This window comes from Pristiophorus japonicus, chromosome 10 (assembly GCF_044704955.1).
Source record: "Pristiophorus japonicus isolate sPriJap1 chromosome 10, sPriJap1.hap1, whole genome shotgun sequence".
NCBI lineage: Eukaryota > Metazoa > Chordata > Chondrichthyes > Pristiophoridae > Pristiophorus > Pristiophorus japonicus.
Genome location: NC_091986.1, coordinates 107,001,367 through 107,024,136, shown reverse-complemented (window position 1 = coordinate 107,024,136; position 22,770 = coordinate 107,001,367). Strand labels below are relative to the sequence as shown.

The 22,770-nt window shown below is 42.0% G+C and overlaps 1 protein-coding gene across 3 annotated transcripts in view; it reads left to right on the top strand.

Annotated features, from left to right (window-relative positions):
• The window catches only part of LOC139275058 (protocadherin Fat 3-like), a 941,319-nt gene extending 928,660 nt beyond the window's left edge, over nt 1-12,659 (top strand). For 2 of the 3 annotated variants that reach the window (XM_070891992.1, XM_070891993.1), the window contains exon 26: nt 9,426-12,659. In XM_070891992.1, the coding sequence (XP_070748093.1) occupies nt 9,426-10,045 (620 nt within the window). In that variant the 3' untranslated portion in view covers nt 10,046-12,659. Of the gene's footprint in view, nt 1-2,218; nt 2,279-6,919; nt 6,956-9,425 lie in introns of all 3 variants that reach the window. The other variant, XM_070891994.1, reaches the window with a different exon arrangement.
• Nucleotides 12,660-22,770: the final 10,111 nt, after the last annotated feature.

Below are 22,770 nucleotides of genomic sequence, written 5' to 3'. Positions count from 1 at the left end.
TTTGAAACTCCTTCTCACTGGAAAATAGTCCTTGCTTGGCAACATGTCTATGCAATTTGAACATAAACCATTAGTAGATGTAATAAGTTAGTCTTATGAGTTTGAATACATGATTATGATTGACATTCCTTTTGGAACATCTTCATTGTTGTCCAGCTACCATCAACAAAAGATAAAAGAATGAAGTCAGACACATCTGCCTGTTGCTTTCCTGCTATGACATTGCAAATTTTCTCAAAAAATAATTCTGTCATATCATAATTAGAATTGTGCTCATATTTATGGAATGCACACCCTACCTCCTCACAAAAGAGGGAAGGGAATGAATTATAAAAAACAATAGAGTGCAATCCAAACAGGCATGAATATACAAAGATTTTAGGCATAAGTAATATCAATTCTCATTATTAGCTTTAAATGGGGATTTTTAGCTTTTGATATTTTGAAAAATTTCTACTCCTACAGACTCAATATTCTTCAACATTGGTGTCATTATAACTTGCACCATGGGTACAAATGTTTTGTTTTAATAACAGCATAAAAGCTATGATATATTATTGTGCCATTCTACAGAAGAAAAGTATACTTTGTTGTTGCCACCAATGCAAGACCATAATTGTCTTGGTAACCAGATCAAAATGTAAAGAGTTAAATTGTTCTGGCAACAATGCGATGTAAAATAATTTTAAATCCTGCGTGTAATAATATTGTTGTTTAGTCCATTGATAAACTAATTTATTTACAGCATAGGCAGGATTTTCTACTGCCATTACATCACTTTCTGGCAGTATTGGGACAGGCGGTGGGGAAATGATTGGACTTAGGTCTCTGCCCATTTTTACATATGTCGGATTTTCCACTGGCTTCTATGTGTAAGCTAGTTATGAAAAAAAAGTGAGCATGCATGCTTTGCAATTTAGTTCAGTGCACCATTTCGCTGGCGTTTATCATAATAATTGCTTACTACTTGGTCCACGGTTAGCTTCCTTTCCTCCATCTCCAACTCGTGACCAACTTCACTTTCCCCACCCCAAACTCTCCCAGCTGCTGTTGAAAACACTAATCCACACCTTTATCACCTCAAGGCTCATATTTCTTTTATGTTCTTCTGATCAGTCTCCACTCTCCACAAGCCACAACTCATTCAGAATAACATGTGCTGCACACTTACACTAAATCCTTAATTTTAATCAGCCCATACCGCTGATCACAATGGAAGAACTTGAGTTTTTTATGTTGCTGCACTATAATTAGACAAGCCATTTCGTAAAACCTTTTTATCTTTAAAATTCAGGTCATTTTCAAATACTTAAGATGGTGCTGAAAACCAAATGAAATTATTCTGCTCTCACGAAAATTTAGGAACAATACATCAATTTGGCATGTTAAGTACGCCTTCATAGAATGGTTACAGCACAGAAGGAGGCCATTCAGCCCATTAAACAAATACCAGTTCTCTGCAACAACATTTCAGCTAGTCTCACTCCCCATGAATGAAGGAAAAAAAATCTGTGCATAAATTGTTGCGCCTAACTTTCTCTCAATTGATGCGAATGCAAAAATAGATGCTTTTTAAAAATTTGAGCCACAAGTTCCAATTTCTAAATGTGAACTTCAGTTTATTGATAAGATGGTAATTATCAAGGCGGTGCAGTGGAGGAGCGGGTATGTAATTTTTGATGTCAATAGTATGAGTTTGCATGAAGAATATTTATTGCAAGGCACAATGCATTTTCAAACTTTTCTTCAGAAATAAAATAGCTGAACATAATAGGGCCAATTTTATGAATGTTTACTTCCAGTAGGGAGCCTCCCTACCAGAAGCGTGTATCAACAAATCAAGGGCACACTGCCCATGACATCTGTCCATTGAAATGAATCAATGAAGTATTGTGGGGAACATGGCTGCCACTTCCAGCAGGAAAGGCTCCCCACTGAGAGCGTCCATATGTAAAATCAGTCCTACTATGTAAAAGTAAGAAAAATATTGTATTTTCATTTCACCATGAACTTTATTGAATTTTTGCAGTAGAAATGGTCAAAAAGCAGATTATTAATTCAGATGTTCTTCTGCAATATTATTGGATTTGCCTTTTGGGTTTTTGGAGCTTTACATCAAATAAATGCTAACAAATCAATCTGAAACTGCTTACTAACTTTACACTGCTATCCACTGCTCCTTTTCTTATCTTCCCCTTTTCTTACCCTACCCTAAAAGCTTCAATAGTGACTGTTATACGGCTGGTTAACGATGCGGTTGACACAATTGAGAATGAAGGTATTTAACTTGCTACTTGCTGTCCTCTCTTTACTTGTGAGAATATGGTGTTTACATGGTACAGTCAAACAGCATACCTCACTTTAAAAAGCCCTTTTTGTTGCTTTGTGTAAATCGTAATTTAAATTGAGAAAAATCTAACTTTTTAGTTAAAATATTAACTGCAATGTAAGTGGTAGTTAACTGAGTTAATCTAAAATTTGTGATTATTCCAATGAACCAATAGTATTACTGATCTATTTACTGAATTTATACAGTTTCGAAATTATACTGTGTAGTGTTAGCATAAATATTTGGAAGATTGAAGCCATTGTCTTCGGTCCCAGCCACGAACTCCGTTAACTAGACACCGACTCCATCCCTCTCCCTGGCCACTGTCTGAGGCTGAAGCATCTCTGTTTGCAACCTGTTTGAGCCTTAGCTGAGCTTCTGACCCCATATCCTCTCCATCGCCTACTTCCACCTCCGTAACATCATCCACCTCCACCCACCCTTGTCAAGCAACCTCCTTTCTCCTCTGGTTCACAACAACACGTTTCGAGTAAGTACGAGACTTCATTGTGGAGTATACGGAACAGACTTTAATGATACACAGAAAGGTGATCGGTCTTTAACTGTATACAGAGTGGATATTCTGTTTCTGTATCTTTCAAGTACACTGTGACAACATGTTGAAATCCATGATCCTTTATATACCATATTTTGACAACATCAAAAGAAAATTTCAAAATGATGTTTCTATTTCCCAAATCCTGTGGGAACAGACTATCTATCAAAACACTTGCAATTGTTTGCCTCAGAAACATCTCCCTTAAACAAAACTTCCTTTATCTACTGTTATCTTTAGCAAATGGACTCACTGATGTCATTACTAACACTTATTCCCTTACACAAGCACTTAACATCTTAGAAAACAAGCCATGCATTCTCCTCACAACACTTTAAAGTAATCCTGTTATATCTTAGAAACCCTTTAAGATACAAAGGACTAAACTTTCATCTTCATTTTCGACGGGTTTTCGGTAGTTTTCTCGGTGGTACAGTTGTTTTTGAGAGAGAAACCGCCCAGCGAAAGTTTCCCCCTTACTTTTTGAATGGTACCACCCAAATCTCAAAACGCCCGCCGGAAGCAAACCGCTGACGTGCACCGCCGAGAAAATCGCCAGGGCGTAAGTTTGGCCTCAATGGAAACCCGTCCAGATCGCTGAGGGAACCGCCCTGTGAAAGCAGCTGAAACAGGGTGGTAGATGAGTACTCTGCAAAGAAAGGTAAGTTAAAGGCTCTTTATTTTTTTTTAATTGTAAAACGGCAATTAGCTTTAAAATTGTCATAGGAATGTTTTTTAACTTTTTTTTTAGTGAAAATTTTTAATTTTTTTACATTTTCCTCCCTCACTAGGCCCAACCGCAGCCTCGGAGTAAATTTTTTAAAAAATGTTAAGAACCGCCCGTTTCACTTAGTTTTGCCTTTAACTGCCGAGAAACCGCCGAAAATACTGTACTGGTGCAAGATCCATTTTCTCGCCGGGCGATTATTTTTAACTTAATTATGGAAATTCTCACCAGCGTTACTTGCAAAACGTTAGCAGTTTTTCTGGGCGGGCAATCGGACATTGAGGGGCTCTCGGGAAAGTCTAGCCCAAAGAAGTTTGACTGTTAACCCTTAACTCCCCAAGATGTCCAACATACATCTCTCCAGCATGTCCGACACATCTCAGCTCATCAGCTGCTAAAATCCATGCCTTCCTTACATCTAGACTCGACTATTCCAATGTTTCCTGGCTGATCTCCCACCTTGCACCCTCTGTAAACGTGAGCACACCCAAAATTCTGCTGCCCATATCTTAACTCGCATCAAGTCCCATTCGCCCATCACCCTATGCCGTTGACCTACATTGGCTGCCAGTCCGGCAATGCCTAGATTTAAAAATGACCATCCTTGTTTTCAAGTCCGTTCATGGCCTCACCCCTCCTTCTCTGTAACCTCCTCCAGCTCTACAACCCTCTCAGATTTCTGCGCTCCTCCAATTCTGGCCTCTTATGCATCCTTGATTTTCTTCGGTCCACCACTGGCGCCCATGACTTCAACTGCCTAGGTTCTAAACTCTTGAATTCCCTCTCTAAACTTCTTTGTCTCTCTATCTCTCTCTCCTCCTTTAAGATGCTCCTTAAAACTACCTCTTTGACCAAGCTTTTAATCACCTGTCCTAATACCTCCTTATGTGGCCCAGTGATAAATTTTGTTTGATAAGGCTTGTGAAGTGCCTTGGGGAGATTTACTACGTTAAAAGCATTATATAAATATGCTGTTGATCCTTGTTCGTGAGATTGCTTTGTCTGCTATTTCACTGGCAGCATTAGCCCATTTATTAATGCCTCTGTTAAAATACAGTGAAAAGAATTTCATGTGAATACGTTAATCATTTATATGCTAATATCAACAAAGTTATTTCAGGATTTTTCATACAATCATTTAGAACAAAAGGATGCCATTCTTTCATCCCATCATGCCTGTGCCAGCTCCTTTGCAAGAGCTATATAATTAGTCTCACTCCCCTACTCTTTTTTATTTTTATTTTACTTTTGGAGCAAAATTGAATAATAGTGGTTCCATCATTAAAGAAACCCCTGAAAATAGAATCTGATGATATGCAATGCAATTCCTTATCAATAAATCATATTGAAACTATTGCCTTAAAATTACTAGCTTCAGTTTCAGACAATTTAACTGCACTGAAGATTTGAAACAATTGCTTTTGAAAAATGTTCATAGTCAATAGATTTTTTAGAACATTATTGTTTTGTAATACACATCTTTGAAGCCTGTCAAAAATGTTTCCTTTTGTTTGAAAATTAGAGACACCTAGCAGTGCATCTCAGCATATGTGCCAGATGCACACGCTCCAAACCTCTGCCACTGACGCCATTAAAGTTTATGGGGTCAGATTAAAATCCTTTCAATTGGCTACACTTTGGTGGACACCGATGACACTAGGGGCACATCTGAGGCACCTGACATTGGGGTAAGCTGGAAAGTCTGGCATATATGGCCTGGGTGGGGGAGAGTGGTTATCTGGGCCCTCTTCCACAGAAACAAAGTACAGCAACCCATTTGTAAGGAGCCTGGTTTAATTTGTTTTTAATGATCCTATCTCCAGATAGTTTCCACATATGCCAGTGGGCCAGCTGGTGCACCTGGTCTCACCAAGCACACTTGCACTGACCATACACCGGGTCCCAATGAAGGCCTGGGTCACAGGAATTCTGACAATAGGAGTCCCCGACTTCTGCCCTCTTGCATCAATAGCTATTTTTGAGGTGGGCCAAGGCACGGTTCCATCAGATCATCCCAAAACCGACAGTACTAGACCAGGCCCTGATGTATCTGGATCTTAACCTCATTTTCAGCTGTTCCAACATACTCTTGCTGAAATTACAGTGGAAGAATGCTGGAACAGCTTTCTCATACAACAATATGAAAAACCCAGGGAAAGGATTTTTGGGGCAGTTTCCTACCTGATAAATAATCTTATGTTAGAGAAACAATTATAGGGAATTAAGAAAACTACAGCAAGATCTTTTTAACTGAACATAAGAGTCACGTTTCTATAAATGAAAATTGACAGAATTAAATAGGATGTAGTCTGAATGTCAATGCAGTGAGATGACTGAAGGGATGCTGATTACATGATACAGTTAAAAAAAAATACAAATGATGTGAACTTGCACTGATCAAATTCAAATATCATACTGTATAATATTTCTAGCAATTTAAGTTTTAAGTCATGTTTTTCAGAATGAACAGTTTAGAGACATCCTTGCTTCACTCTAACATTGCTAATATGGAAATATGTTTTACAGTTTTGGGAACACAGAAGTGTTTAAGCTAATTGTTTTCCAAACAATGGTGTAGTTGAAAATCATGGTGCCATCACTGTTTAAAAACCGACAGCAAACATGACCATTTCTGATTTCTGTATTCCATCAAATTTGATTCAACAAAGAAAAAACAAATTCCACTTTAAACTTGAGGAAAATTAAGCATCAACCAAATTAGCTATTTAGTAGTGACACACCACAAAGTACTATAGAAGGCATTTGTGCTGAAACCCAAGTGCAGCTTATTAGTGCCAATTTCCCTGGTCCTTATATTTATGGCACTAATGAGTTAGAGATATTTTTCTGTTCATATGGAGCAGTCATGTTGCAATGACACCAATACGGTATCCTTCATTTGCTCTAATTCCTATCAATTGGAATACTGGATTCTGATGCTGTACAGTTCATTAATGCATCATCTGATGAAGTTATTATTGACCTATTGATGAGAATCAATAAAAAATGTGCTTAATAAAAAGTACAAATCTGTGTTAAATATTTTCATACTACAGTAGGTTTACCTTTAAAATGGCAAATACAGGCCAAATTTGTAAGGGATCTATTATTTAACTTTTTAAAAAATTCTCAAATGCAGGTAGGAATAGGAGCACCGTCCTTCTTGTTGTTGGGCTAAATGTATGAACAATGTTTTTATTGTGCTGCATTTAAAGCTACTACAGTGTCTACATGCTCTATTTTAACTGATGAGCTTGAGGTATGTTCTTAACAAAACATTCACTTATTTTCACTTTCCACCTAACAGTGTCCCTTATGGAGGAGGGGCAGAACTACAATCGAGGTGACTCCTGAACACTTCCAATCTGCTTGATAATGCTACCCCAGTTCCTTTTTTTAAGTAGCAGTTTGTCTCACGTTTTTGTAACCTAATTCCCCTCTATGTATGCATGCATGCAACAGGAACTGTGAGCGTTACAGTCATTTTTAGCATATAAAATAATCTGCAAGGGCATGGATTTGCACTTGAATACCATATTGTTTATGTTGACCTTCAGGCTGAACTCATTTTGTTACAATAATGAATTTCAACCTTAGTAATTAATTTAAACCAGTGTGCAGCTGTTTAAACACAAAAGTGGTGACTTTAATATTGAAAGACATGAAACGTACTATGTACTTAAACATCAGTTATCACAACTGTCATTAGAAATGTGTAACTACATTGTTTAACTGAAAAGCATCATTCAACAATTTGCTGGTTCAGCCTTATTTTATCAATATGCCGCTTTTACAATAAGAAGTGATTGGCTTTCAAAATGCATGCTGATTTTTGGTTGGCCTTTGCATGAATTTGACATCCTACTTCATTCTGAAATGTGCTGTGATGTGTTCGCCCAGTCAATGTCTTTCTTATACATAAAGCCACAAATACATATACATAATGGGCCCAAATTTCTCCATGAGTTGCACCGTTTTTTCTGGTGTATCTTTTCAGTTGCAAATATGGCCATTTAATTTGCGCCAGTGTAAGTGAGTTAGTTAGGTTTTTTGTTAAGTCAGTTTTTTTTTCAAAAGGGGGCGTTCCCAGCCACTTACACCATTTATGCCAATTTGGCCAGAAAAAAGTTGTACTAAACTAACTTAGGGCAGCGTATGTGTCCACTTTTGTCCGCACAGAAAGACCTTACTTACAGTTAAGGAATCGGCGCAAGTAACTACATTTAAAGCACAACCAAGTGCCAAACAAAAAGTAATAAGCAATTAATTAACAAATAAAATATAAGGAACTCTGCCCCTAAAGTACCAAGACCAAAGTAATAAGCAATCAATAAATAAAAAATAAAAAAACAGAGGGAACCCTGCCTCTAAAGCACCAAAATCAATCAGTAAATAACAAATAACAAAAAGAAGTCTTACCTTAGGGAACGCAGCAGGCCGCCGATGAGGGAGCCCATTCAGCGGCAAGGGGGGGGAGGGGAGGAGGAGGGGGGGAGAGAGGAGAGGGGAGGAGAGGGAGGGGGTAGAGGAGAGGAGGGGGGAGGGGGGAGAGGAGGGAGGTGGGGAGAGGAGAAGGTGGAGGTGGAATTACCCTCCTGCGAAGCATGTCTAGACTGATGTCCGGCATGGCATCAAACACCCGCATGAATCCCCAGTTCATCTGGTCGCTCTTCAGGAGTTTTACAATCAGGTCAGAAGCATCACCACTGGTGGATTCAAGAACCATCATCACAGGCCCCTTCCATGCCAAAGTTCCATCTTGATTTTGTTAAAGTGTTTCCAATCTGTTAATCCCCTAATCCAAGGCTGAAAGGAATCAAATCATCTTTTGACATGAAGGGAAGAAAACAATCAGATGACACAGCCTGCAGAGCACACTCTGGCTGCTGATGAGGGAGCCCATTTGGCCAGGCCCCTCCCACACAGCCTGCAGCGCGCGTTTGCAGAAACGGCCTGCCAGGAGCTACTACACGTGCGCTCAGACTCTAGTGCGCATGTGCAGAGGACCCGGCACTGTTTTCAGCGCCGGGACCTGGCTCCGTCCCCAATCCATTGGGCCATGCTGCGTCATGACCGAGTAGAGGCTGGGGAGCGGCCAGAATATGAAGGTCTTTTTTCGGCGCGCTTGGAAGCGGACAAAAGCGACGCACCTCGAGTGAGGGCGCCAGAAAAACAGGTTAGGGAAATTCTAGCCCATAGTTCTGGGGATAGGCTGCTCAGAAGTTTAAAAAAAAACAACTTCGTGTTCAATATTTGATGGACAATAAATCATGTTTCAGTGCAACTCAAGCACTGATTTTTAATCACTTATTTGTGCAATTTAAAAATTATATAAATCCCGTACAAATTATACAATGGCCACAGAGCTTGTGTTAATTGACAAAGTTTTAATAGAAAGAGAAAGACAATTGTAGGATAAATCTAGAAAAGTTGCAATGCAGAAGTATCCTTTTAGTACTAAAAGGTATACTACCTGGACATTCAAAAACATTATACATACTAAGTAACAAATCAGAAAACTACTTTTGATAACTAGATCTGTGATTAAGTGTATGCACAGTTTAATTGAAAGCACAAATTTTCTAGTTTAAGTACAGGATCTATATATAATATATATGTCTCAACTGTTATCCAATGGGAACAATCAAAATGATCAATCAAATTCCATCATATTAGCATTTCATATTAGCAGCACTTACACACAATGTTTAAACATCTTTGAATAGCAGCACAAAGGAATAATTCCATTGATAGCCTATTCTCAAGCTGTTTGTAATAACAAATGTTACTGTAGCTTTTTCTTTCTATTGCAGCATATCATTGGGATACCTCAGACTGGATGCCAAGCACTCGACTACCTAACATTGAAGAAGTACCGCATTATGAAACAGCTGATACTGCCCCTGTCCATCATGAAAATGCAAGAGCACTCGATACTGACTACTACCTCGGTGGATATGACATAGATAATGACTTCCCACCTCCTCAAGATGAAGAATTCCTGAGCCAGGACCAACTTCCTCCTCCATTGCCAGAGGATTACCAGGATCAATATGAGGTCATCCCACCACCCCAGGCAGCATCCACATTGAACACTTTAAGCTCCAATGGCCGAAGAAGACCGCTCTTCCACCCCAGCCAGTATCTGCCACCTCATCAATTGCCAGCAGAGGGTGAGACTGTTGGTGCCCAGGGTGAGACAGACTATAGTGCATTTCATGCAGGTTCAAACCAAGACTTGGAGAAAGTGATTATTGGCAATATGTCAATGCCCATGCTCACATCGACAAATGCATCATCATCAGATATGTCAACGAGCTGTGGTTTCGATGACTCTGAAGTAGTGATGAGTGACTACGAAAGTGGCGATGAGCTGAATTTTGATAATATTCATATCTCTTTTGTAGAATCTCAATACCAGACACAAGTGTGATGACTGCTATATCGGCCACTTCAGAACGAAAAAATTAATGAACAGTCAAGCAACACTCGGAATAAAATGGTACAGTGACACGAAGTTGAAGACCATTTCATGGCGTATTTACATCCACACGAATTGATGAACAAAATAAATTAGAATGAGTTATTTTCTGCTAATTGGGTACTAATTTCATTATATTATACCCACAACAGACTCCTTCTACTAATATGGCTACAAATAAATGCCTTTTTAATAAATGAAGCCTTTCATGATAGCCATGATATGGTTTCAAGTTGAGTCAACATCGGAGCTGGAAGTGCAGAAAAAATTTCATTTATTATCATTGATGAAATTCTGAAGTATTGTTCCTGTGGAAATTAATTTGATAGTGTAGGTTTAAGTGATCTTCTGATACTATAAACTACTAATCAAACAATTGCAGTCTGTGTAGGTAATTCCAAAATGTAATGTCTAAGGAACGAAGTAACTAGTAATGGCACTTTCTTAAAATGATGATGAAGTAAATCACTGGATAGTCAACTGCATGTATATTGCTACAGTCCAGTAACACACTGATAAGATGTCAGTTGTCTATTCAGTCCTTCCAGGAGAACACGTGTTTAACAATCCATCTTGCATCATTTTAGTTCTGTCAGTTCACTTTCTTACTGGTTACAGTGTAATAATGGAATGTATATTTGTGCAGAGCCCTGAAGTAAGTGACCGACTGCAGTAAGTTAAAGCAATGCAGTGAAGTAGAACAGTTGCCAATAAATGCCTACCTAAAATACTTAACCAAAACCCCCACTCGGATTGTAATAAAATTTTTCCATGACTTATTCCTATATCAAAGATGTGAAACAACAGTCTGCTACATACGCTTGCGTTGGGGTCAGGTTATTTAAATTTTAGAACAGGCATGAAAGGGAGTGGGGGCTTTTAGCCAAGCGCATATATGAGTAAGAAAAATTGCACTGCAGGCTAGAACTGATGTAAATTTGGAATAAATATGCATCTTTTATTGATCTTGCCTAAGGAGCCATTTGACAAGCTTCATGTGTTTTGACTGTGAGGCAGGCACAGTATGAGGTGTATTTGTTTACTGAGAAAAACTAATAAGAAAATCTTTGAACATAATAAAAAAAGGTCTGGCTAGTATTGTGCCTCCATGCTCACAGGTAAAGCCTGCTGTATTTTATTGACAGCTATAACTTTAGAGTGATTGGTAATGTAAGTTCCAAATCTTATGGCATTTCCAATCTAGGGCTTCAAACTGAAATAGGCTTTGTTAGGCCAGAATTCAGGCTGGTCAATATAAAAATCACCTTCGAAAATCTCTCAATAGTACGGAATGCATTTCTATTGCAAATTATTTAAATGAAGCAACAGCAAAGCTGCTTTTTGCTATTTAATAATTGATTCATTTATGTTTTTGGTCTATCAGGGCTGAACATCATTCCCCATGAAGTATTGTCTCTGGTAATACAGTGTTAACCAGTTTGATTGAAGTGTTTTTATAAATGCAGAGAAAATAATTCTCACACAGATTTACAGCTGGACATTTTCACAACTGGGACTTTGATTCAGATCTAGCCTAAGTTATAAGGTTAAAGGTCAGTTCTCTCCATTGAATATCGGAGATCTTGAGTGAAACAAATTTGGTCTGATTCAATTCCTACAAGATGAGTGTACCTCACAAACCTGCTATGTCACAATTCATAACTGGAACAAAATATGAAGAAAATGTCATGCACCTTTACAGTCTGTCCCATGTATTCAAAAAGCTACAATATCATTGATAATCCAATAGTAGGGTTACAGCTGGACTCTCATTCATTCATTTGTATGTAAATTATCTTACAGCAGCAGTGGGTCTATGGCATTGCATTTTAGAAAATTGTGAAATTTGATAAGCCTCAAGATTTCTAAGCTTTTTGTAGTATTGTGTGAAACTGTCGTCCTGTTGTGTATTATTTTTTACCTGCTGTTAACAGGCTTTGTAAAGATGTAAGTTTATGTATTCAAAAAGTTTATACAAAGTGTACATAGATATAGATTGGGTTGTTTAAATTTTGCAAGCTTTTGTAGATATTTAATGTGTTCTGGGATGCCTTGAAATTTTTGCTGATAAAGGTGAAGTATCAATCTAAAACAGAGACTGATGTTATTATTGAAGGACTATTTCTAAAGTAAAGAAATTTAAATTGCTCAACAAAACCATTCTGTTCATTTTGATAACGCAAATACTACTTTTATTGTCACTGGAGTTTTTCAGTCTGGTGAAATCAGAACTGACATTTGCATAATTTCTTGGAATGAATTCAGCAAACCTAACTTTTCATGTATTTTGTGGTCACACAAGGCAATATGCTAAGGATCGTGTTTTTGAATAGCTATTGTGAATGTGCCAAGTCTTTGACAAAAATAGCTATATAGTGCAAAAGGATAAGATTGTTTTTTTTTAAGTGTTAATAAAGGGAAACCAGATGTCAGCAGAACTTGATCTGTTTCAATGATCAGCTGTGTAATTGATGTTATTGGCAGTATTAAAAACTGTAGTATTTTATGATGACTCAATTGTTGCCCATTGTACAGATTGATTTTTAACTGCCACTACATTTCTTAAGTTGATGTAACAATAAAATATGTTTTTAATTATCTATTTGAGTCTTCCACCAAAATACTCTCCTTTGCTGAACTCATCTTGCATAACATGTGCTGTACAAGGCCTTACATTGAACTAAGCCTTTGCATGGTTTAAATTCTGCCAGAACTTCTCAGTAATGTTTATTGTGATGTGGGATGTGGGGAATGTTCAGGTATCATCAAACCCAAGATGGTAAAGTAATAACAAACCGACTTCCACTCATACCATCACAAAGGGAAGTTGACCATTCGGAACGTACACTTTCCTCCTTGGGAACCAAGCATAATGTTGAATTTAATCCCAGGTATTCAAATTTAGAAATCGTGAATCCTCAAGCTGGAGGGCAAAGCATCAGGAGAGGAAACAACTAAATGCACTAATGTGTTGCCCTCATTTTAAGACTGGTGTACCTAATGTAATACAAGCACCTTTCAATCCCTCTACATCAAGAAAGAGATAGTTTGGGCTAGAGTCATATGAGACAGTACTTCCATTTCTAATAATTTCTCAACTTGTGTTGGTGGGTTTCAGCCGATATGAGAACCTTGATAGCATGAGTGATTCTGGTAATAGCTCTCCATGTGACTGAAGGCTTTCTAGCCTTGAACAAGCTAATTTAACACTCGTGAAAAATAATGTTTTTTTTTATCATTTATATGACCTGCTAACAAAATCTTGTGATTGACATCTTTCCTAAGTGCGGACCGGAAAATGCAATTTCATAAACCGCAATGGAAAAATAACTGCTAATCACAACACCTTTATAATTTTGATGTTGAAACATCTGATCAGCTATTTTACCACGGTGAATCATAAAAAATTTGAGAATTCAGCTGTGAATGTGTGAAATGGTTGAAAATGGCTTGAGGGTGGCAAAACAATGTCAGCTTTAAGGAGGGTATGGCAACTACTGATAAAAACCATTATGGAAAAATATGAGAATGATTTTGGTGAGGGAGGCTAACATAGAAACATAGAAAATAGGTGCAGGAGTAGGCCATTCGGCCCTTCGAGCCTGCACCGCCATTCAACAAGATCATGGCTGATCACCCACCCCAGCACCTCCCACCCACGCCCCCTCCACACCCCCCCTCCCCGACAACCCCAGCTGCAAGGACCACATCCAACTCCCTCCCGAACACATCCAATGAACTGGTATCAACAACTCTCTGCGGCAGGGAACCCCACAGGCCAACAACTCCCCATGTGAAGAAGTCTCTCCCAATCCCAGCCCCAAACAGCCCACCCCCCATCCCAAGAGCGTGCCCCCACCCGGCTCCGGATCCACCCAACACCGGAAACACTCCCCCTGCACCCAACCCGCCCCGTCCCGTCAGAATCCTTTCCAAATGCTGAACACCCCCGGATGTCGAGCCCCCAGCCCCGGCTACCCCGGAGCCACGCCCCCGCGATGCCAACCACACCACATCCACCAACCGCCATCTGCACAGTCAACCCGTCCACCCCACTCCGAACACTCCCCGCACCGAGGCACAGAGCCCCCAGGCCCGCCCCTTCAACACACTTCGCCCCCCCAGACCTTCACTGCAATGTGGCCCCTCCTGTCCCCCGCCCTGGGTTTCTCTGCCCCCCACCTCCACCACTCTCCCCTCCATTCCCCACCCCCGTTTCCCCTCATCTTCCCTCTGCCTCCCCGCACAGGCTCCCATCTTGGGGGTGGTAACCTTCTGGGGCAGGGAATTTTAACCCCCAGCGTGGAAGTCCTGCTCCCGCCACAGAATTGGCCTTACCACCCCTCAATGTAACCCCAATAGGTAGAGAAAACCTGAAGCATGACAACAAGCATATTAAATTTGCCATTATTTTGGCAGCAAAATTTGGGCTATTGTCTTTGGTCCCTACCACAAACTCTGTTCACTAGCCACCAATTCCATCACCACCTCTAGCTACTGGCTGAAGCTGAACCAGACTGTTTGTAACCTTGACACGTTATTTGATCCTGAGCTGAGTTTCTGACCTCATATCCTATTCATCACTAAAACATCCTACTTCCTCCTCTGTAATATCACATGTATCTGTCTCTACCTCAGCTGCAACCCGCATCCATGATTTTGTTACCTCCGGGCACAAGTATTCCAATGCTCTCCTGGCTGGTCTCCCATCTCCCATCTGCCGTAAACATAAGCTCATCCAAAACTCTGCTTCCCATATACTAACTCGCACCAAGTCCTGTTCACCCATGACCTCTGTGCTCACTGATCTATATTTAAAATCCTCATCTTCATGTTCCAATTCCTCCATGGCTTCACCCATTCTTACCTCTGTAACTTCCTACAACCCTCCGGGAACTCTGCGTTGCTCCAAATCTGGACTCTTGCCCATCCCACCATTAGTGGCCGTGTCATCTCTTGCCTCGTTCAGAATCTCTGGAGTTTCCTTCCTAAATTTGTCCACCTCGTCCTTGAAGACCCTCCTTAAAACATATCACTTTGAACAAGCCTTTAGTCACCTCTCCTAATATCTCCTTTTTGGAATTGGTGTCAATTTTGGTCTGATTACATTCCTGTGAAGTGCCTTGGGATTTTTTGCTATGTTAAACGTGCTATATATAACTACAAGTTGTAGTAGCTTTCCTCATTTGCCTTTTAATCACTCTTAGAATGGGGGAGATTACTTCCCCCTCCAAAATGCTGAGTAAATATTTCCCTCCTACCCCCTTTCTCACCGCAACCCCACTGATCAAATAGTCACCGATGTCCCTATCCTGCCCCCCCTCCCCCGAGTAATATTCCCCATCTCCCCACCCTGCATGAACTGAGGAAGATGTGCCATGAAAAATACATGCTTATGATATGAATGATAGCGAGTCCAACTAATTAGCGATTATGTTAGAGAAAACTTCTTATCCGGTACCCACACCTCCCCATCTGACCTAAACCCCTTCAGCTGAGCAGGAATCGTGGAACCTTGACATCCACCCAATTACACTGGCCTGAGAAACTGCTGCAGTGATATCCTGGGCTGAGGTACTTGACCAAGGCTCGCCAAGACTTCTTCGACAGCAACTACTTAGAAGGAGAAGGGCAGCAGGAGCAGGGATCACCACCACTTGCAAGTTCACTCCAACTAGTTAAACTATTCAATATAACTATAAATAATCATTGAATAACATAGAAACATAGAAAATAGGTGCAGGAGTAGGCCAGTCGGCCCTTCGAGCCTGCACCACCATTCAATATGATCATGGCTGATCATGCAACTTCAGTACCCCATTCCTGCTTTCTCTCCATACCCCTTCATCCTTTTAGCCGTAAGGGCCGCATCTAACCCCCTTTTGAATATATCTAATGAACTGGCCTCAACAACTTACTGTGGTAGAGAATTCCACAGGTTCACAATTTTCTGAGTGAAGAAGTTTCTCCTCATCTCGGTCCTAAATGGCTCACCCCTTATCCTTAGACTGTGACCCCTGGTTCTGGACTTCCCCAACATCGGGAACATTCTTCCTGCATCTAACCTGTCCAATCCCATCAGAATTTTATATGTTTCTATAGATCCCTTCTCATTCTTCTAAATTCCAGTGAATATAAGCCTAGTCGATCCAATCTTTCTTCATATGTCAGTCCTGCCATCCCGGGATGAACTAATTAAATAAATAAAATAAGACTAGACTAAGATATAGCAGAGCAGGTTGTGTGTCTGGACTGCAGTTTGTTGACAGCGAGACTCTCCCGATAAAACACTATGGGAGTTGTCTCTATCTCATAGAAACATAGAAACATAAAAAATAGGTACAGGAGTAGGCCATTCGGCCCTTCGAGCCTGCACCGCCATTCAATAAGATCATGGCTGATCATTCCTTCAGTAACCCTTTCCTGCTTTTTCTCCATACCCCTTGATCCCCTTTAATATATCCAATGAACTGGCATCAGCAACTCTCTGCGGCAGGAATTCCACAGGTTAACAACTCTCTGACTGAAGAAGTTTCTCCTCATCTCAGTCCTAAATGGTCTACCCCTTATCCTAAGGCTATGTCCCCTGGTTCTGGACTTCCCCAACATCGGGAACATTCTTCCCGCATCTAATCTGTCCAGTCCCGTCAGAATCTTATACGTTTCTATGAGATCCCCTCTCATCCTTCTAAACTCCAATGAATAAAGGCCCAGTTGATCCAGTCTCTCCTCGTATGACAGTCCAGCCATCCCTGGAATCAGTCTGGTGAACCTTCGCTGCACTCCCTCAATAGCAAGAACGTCCTTCCTCAGATTAGGAGACCAAAACTGAACACAATATTCCAGGTGAGGCCTCACTAAGGCCCTGTACAACTGCAGTAAGACCTCCTTGCTCCTATACTCAAATCCCCTAGCTATGAAGGCCAACATACCATTTGCCTTCTTTACCGTCTGCTGTACCTGCATGCCCACTTTCAATGACTGATGAACCATGACACCCAGGTCTCGTTGCACCTCCCCTTTTCCTAATCTGCCGCCATTCAGGTAATATTCTCGAATCTCCCTGGCTCAAAATCATTGAGCTGGAGTGCGAGTTGGAGACACTCTGACACATAAGATAGGGGGAGGATTTCATGGACAGTTTTATCCAGAATACAGTCACACCCCAGAGGAAAGCACAGGCTCAGGAAAGAACGGGTGTGACTGTTAGGTACCGTGGATTTAGGAGAGGTTGAGAAGGAGGTCCCACAGACACTAGTCTTGTCCAACAGGTACAATGTAATCTCTACCTGTGAGGACAAGGAGAAAGACTGGAGGGAGGACAGCCACAATGCAGACCAAGGCATAATGGCTCAGAAGGCCATCCAAGGGGCAGTCAAGAACGAGAATCCCGAAGGGTGTGTTGCCTACCCGGTGCCAGGGTAAGGGATATCTCACAGTGACTAGAGAGGACCTTGGAAAGGGAGGGGATTAATCCAGTTGTCGTGGTCCATGCTGGAACAAACAACATAGGTAGGAACAGGGAGGAGGTCCTGTTGAAAGAGTATCAAGAGTAAGGCTCTAAATTAAAAAGCAGGACCTCGAGGGTAATAATCTCTGGATTATTGCCTGAGCCATGTGCAAATTGGCATAGAAGCTGACAGATCAGGAAAATTAACATGTGGCTAAAGGGCTGGTGTGAGAAATAAGGGATCCTTTTCATGGGACACTGGCACCAGTTTTGCGATAGGAAGGAGCTACATCGATGGGACGGGCTACATCTAAACCGGGATGGGGCCTGTGTCCTAGCGGAAAGGCTAAATAGAGAGTTGGCAAAGGATTTAAACGAGTAAGATGGGGGGAGGGATCTACAAGAAACATAATCAGCCTGAATATCAACAAAATAGGAAAAGAGAACATAGGAAAGAATAACGTAAGGGAGAATATTGATGGCAAGGGAATAAATAGAGTTATAGAACAGGAGTCTAAAAAGGTGGTTAAACATAAAGTTAGAGGAAATCCTATTAAAAATGAATTAAACTGTCTGTACAGCAATGTACACAGTGTCCGTAATAAAACAGGGGAGCGGGAGGTAACCATGCGTTGCGAGGAACAAGACATAGAAGGGATTACTGAGACATGGCTACAGACAAATCAGGACTTGGAATTAAACATGGTGGGGTATAACATATTTAGAAAAGATAGAGAGGGAAACAGTGGAGGTGGAATAGCTGTTCTTATTAGGGATAACATAATGGCAGTAGAAAAAACTGACGCAGCTATCAACAAGACAAAAATAGAATCTATATGGATAGAGATAAAAGATAATAAAGGATCAATCACACTAATAGGTGTAGTCTGCAGACCACCTAATAGTGGAAGAGAGGTAGAGGAAGAACTATATATACCAATTAGGAAAATGAATAAAAAACATAGAATAATAATCATGGCGGATTTCAACTACTCTGATATTAATTGGATAGAAGAGGAAGGTATATCGGATAAGGGAATAGAGTTTGTTTAATGTGTACCGGACTCCTTAATATGTAAAAATCCAGACAAGGGAGGATTCACTATTGGATCCAGTAATGGGGAATGAACCAGAGCAGATAAGAGAAGTAAAAGTAGGGGAACATCAAGGCAATAGTGACCATAATATAATACGCTTTAAGATGATAAATGAGAAGGACGAAAACCAGTGTAATAGATTGGAGAAAAGCTGATTTTGAAGGGCTGAGACTAGAACTTGGGAAAATAAAATGGGCAACAATATTAGCAACAAACAATGTAGAGCAGCAATGGAAAACATTTAAAATGGTGCTCGACAGAGTGCAGAAAAACTTCTGTTATACTCACAATAGATGGTGAGACTGAGTATTGTGTGTCATGAGCAAGTGTGACCTTAGCTCCTTTATTAAGGTGCCAGAGTGCAGGTACCTCGTGGGTGGTCTGCTTATATACTGTGCTCCCAAGGGATGCTGGGATCCCTTGGGACTCCAGCAGGTACACCCACTGGTGGTCAGGTGTAATGCAAGTTACAAAGGGTTAAATACATAACATCACTCCCCCATGAAATCAACAGTACACTTATTTACAAGGTGAGACGATCTGGGGCTTGGCGCTCCCTTATCGATCGTCTTGGTACAAATGCTAGTGTGGGTGGGTTGGTCGGTTATTCACTTGCCAGGCTGCTGGGGATGATGAGTTCGTGGTCAACTATGATGTCAGTTGCCACTTGTGTGTGTGTTGGAAGGTCAAAGTTGGTGGTGTCCTCTTCGGGTTGTTTGTAGCTGTTGGTGAACTGCAATTTGATTTGGTCCAAATGTTTTCTGTGCGTTTGTCCATTGGTCAGTTTGACCTGAAACACCCTACTCCCCTCTTTGGCTGTGATTGTGTCAGCGAGCCATTTGAGACCATGTCCATATTTGAGCACAAACACAGGATCATTGATCTCAATATCGCGTGACAAATTTGCACAGTCATGTTACATACTTAATTGATGCCGCTTGCCATCCACGTGATCATGGAGATCAGGGTGAACAAGAGAGAGCCTTGTTTTTAGCGCCCTTTTCATGAGCAGCTCAGCTGGGGGAATCCCGGTGAGTAGGGTCTGGTGCGGTAGCTGAGCAGCATTTGGGACAACTGGGTCTGCAGGGAGCCTTCCGACACACGTTTCAAGCTTTGCTTGATGGTCTGAACTGCCCGTTCTGCCTGGCCATTGGATGCGGGCTTGCATGGGGCAGATGTGACATGTTTGATCCCGTTGCGGGTCATGAATTCCTTGAATTCAGCACTGGTGAAGCACAGCCCATTGTCGCTGACTAGGACATCAGGCAAGCCATGCATGGCAAACATGGCTCGTAGGCTTTCAATGGTGGCCATGGATGTGCTTACAGACATTATTGCACGTTCAATCCATTTTGAGTAAGCATCCACGACAACCAAAAACATTTTGCCTAGGAATGGGCCCACATAGTCTACTTGGATCCTCGACCACAGTTTGGATGTCCACGACCACAAACTTAGCAGTGCCTCTTTGGGTGCATTGCTCAACTGAGAGCAAGTGTTGCACTGGCGCACGCATATCTCTAAATCTGAGTCGGTGCCAGGCCACCACACGTGAGATCTGGCTATGGCTTTCATCATTATGATGCCTGGGTGGGTGTTGTGCAGTTCGCAAATAAATGTGTCTCTGCCTTTCTTGGGTAATACCACGCGATTGCCCCACAAAAGACAGTCCACCTGCAGGGACAACTCGTATTTGTGTCTGTGGAATGGCTTAATCGCTTCCTGTATCTCCACTGGGACACTGGACCAGCTCCCATGGAGGACACAGTTTTTTACCAAGGACAGTAAAGGATCCTGGCTGGTCCAGGTCCTGATCTGGCGGGCCATAACGGGAGACTTCTTGTTCTCAAATGCCTCCATGACCATGAGCAAGTCCGCTGGCTGTGCCATTTCCACCCCCGGTGGTGGGCAATGGTAGCCGACTGAGAGCATCTGCGCAGTTCTCTGTGCCCAGTCTGTGGCGGATTCCATAGTTGTATGCTGGCAGCATGAGCGCCCATCTTTGGATGTGGGCAGAGGCATTGGTATTAATCCATTTGCTCTCAGAGAACAGTGATATGAGTGGCTTGTGGTCAGTTTCAAGCTCGAACTTGAGGCCAAGTAAGTACTGGTGCATTCTTTTTACCCCGTAAACTCACACCAGAGCCTCTTTTTCAACCATGCTGTAGGCCCTTTCGGCCTTGAACAAACTCCTGGATGCATTCGCAAAATCCCCGAATTATTAACTTGTTGTAACACACACCCGACCCTGTATGACGACACTTCGCAACCTAACACCAACCGTTTACATGGATTATACAGGACAAGCAGTTTGTTCGAACACAATAAATTTCTGGCTTTCTTAAAGGCAGCCTCTTGTGAATTCCCCCATACCCAGTCGTCTCCCTTGCACAGTAGCTCATGTAGGGGTTCTAGCAGGGTGCTTATCCCAGGTAGGAAATTACCGAAATAGTTAAGGAGTCCCAGGAACGATTGCAGCTCCGTCACGTTCTGTGGTCGGGGCGCGTTCTTGATGGCCTCCTTCTTGGCATCGATGTGTCTGATGCTGTCTGCTGTGATTCTCCTTTCTAAGAATTCGACGTCCTGTGCCAGGAAAACACACTTCGAGCATTTCAACTTGAGCCCCACACGATCCAACTGACTAAGAACCTCCTCCAGATTCTTCAAGTGCTCCATGGTGTCCCGACCTGTAACCAATATATTGCCCTGGAAGACCACTGTGCAAGGAACTGACTTTAGCAGTCTCTCCATGTTCCACTAGAAGATCGTCACGGCCGACCGAATCCCGAACGGGCACCGGTTGTAGATAAACAGACCTTTGTGCGTGGTGATGCAGGTGAGGCCTTTCGAAGACTCCTTCAGCTCCTGTGTCATGTAGGCCGAGGTCAGGTCCAGCTTGGTGAACGTCTTCACTCCAGCCAGGGTCGCAAGTAGGTTGGGTAGCGGGTACTGGTCCTGCAGCGAAAAACGGTTAATCATTACTTTATAGTCCCCGCAAATTCTAACTGTACCATCCTCCTTGAGTACGGGGACAATAGGACTGGCCCAGTCGTTGAATTCCACCAGCGTGATGATGCCTTCACGTTACAGCCTGTCCAGCTCAATTTCCACTTTATCACGCCTCATGTATGGTACCGCCTGAGCCTTGTGGTGGATGGCTCGCGTACTGGGAACCATATGGATCTGTACTTTCGCCCCTGAGAAGCTTCCAATACCTGGCTTGAATAACAATGGGAACTTGCTGAGAACCTGGGTACATGCGGCGTCATCGACGGACCAATGCGCTTGGATGTTGTCCCAGTTCCAGCGGATTTTCCCCAGCCAGCTTCTGCCAAACAACGTGAGGCCATCCCCTGGCACAATCCACAGCGGGAATTCGTGTACTGCTCCATCATAGGAGACTTGGTTTAAGTCCTTGGTGTAAGTCCTTAGTTTAGGGTGAATGGGGCTGAGCTTGGGCCTGTGTGCCTTCTTTCCCCACAGTCTGTTGAAGGCCTTTTTAATCATTATGGACTGACTTACCCCCGTGTACAGCTCCATAGATACTGGAATGCCGTTCAGTTCAACTTTCAACATTATTGGTGGGCATTTCGTCGTGAACGTCTGCACCCCGTACACTTCTGCCTCCTCCGTATGAGTTTCCAACTCAGTCTGATCCACTGTGGATCAATCTTCCTCTGCAACGTAGTGGTTTGAAGGGTGTAAGGGGAAAATAGGAAGGCTTCTCCTCCCACGAGCGGGCCCCCTGATATAGAGGGTCGACGCTCGCCCCAACCCGCGTAACAGCCCCCGGAGTTAGCAGACAGAGACGAATGGCAAGGTATATCTTTTATTGCGAACATCCGGGAACACCTCTCATCACAGCTGCCTGTGAGTGGAGATGCTCTCCGAACAGCACAATCATACAACTTTTATACATTTCAAAAACCCCTCCGTTCCCTGGTAAGACCTCCCTAGATCTCTAATTGGACTACCTTATCAGTGCTACCTCTCTAATTGGACTACCTTATCAGTGCTACTTTGGATTGACAGGCCAAGACCCTCGTGACCACCTTAGGCCGTGACTAGAATGACTTCATTAGGTCAGAATTTGTTGATTCTCCTTGATGCCCGTGAGTCTGCCTCAAGCC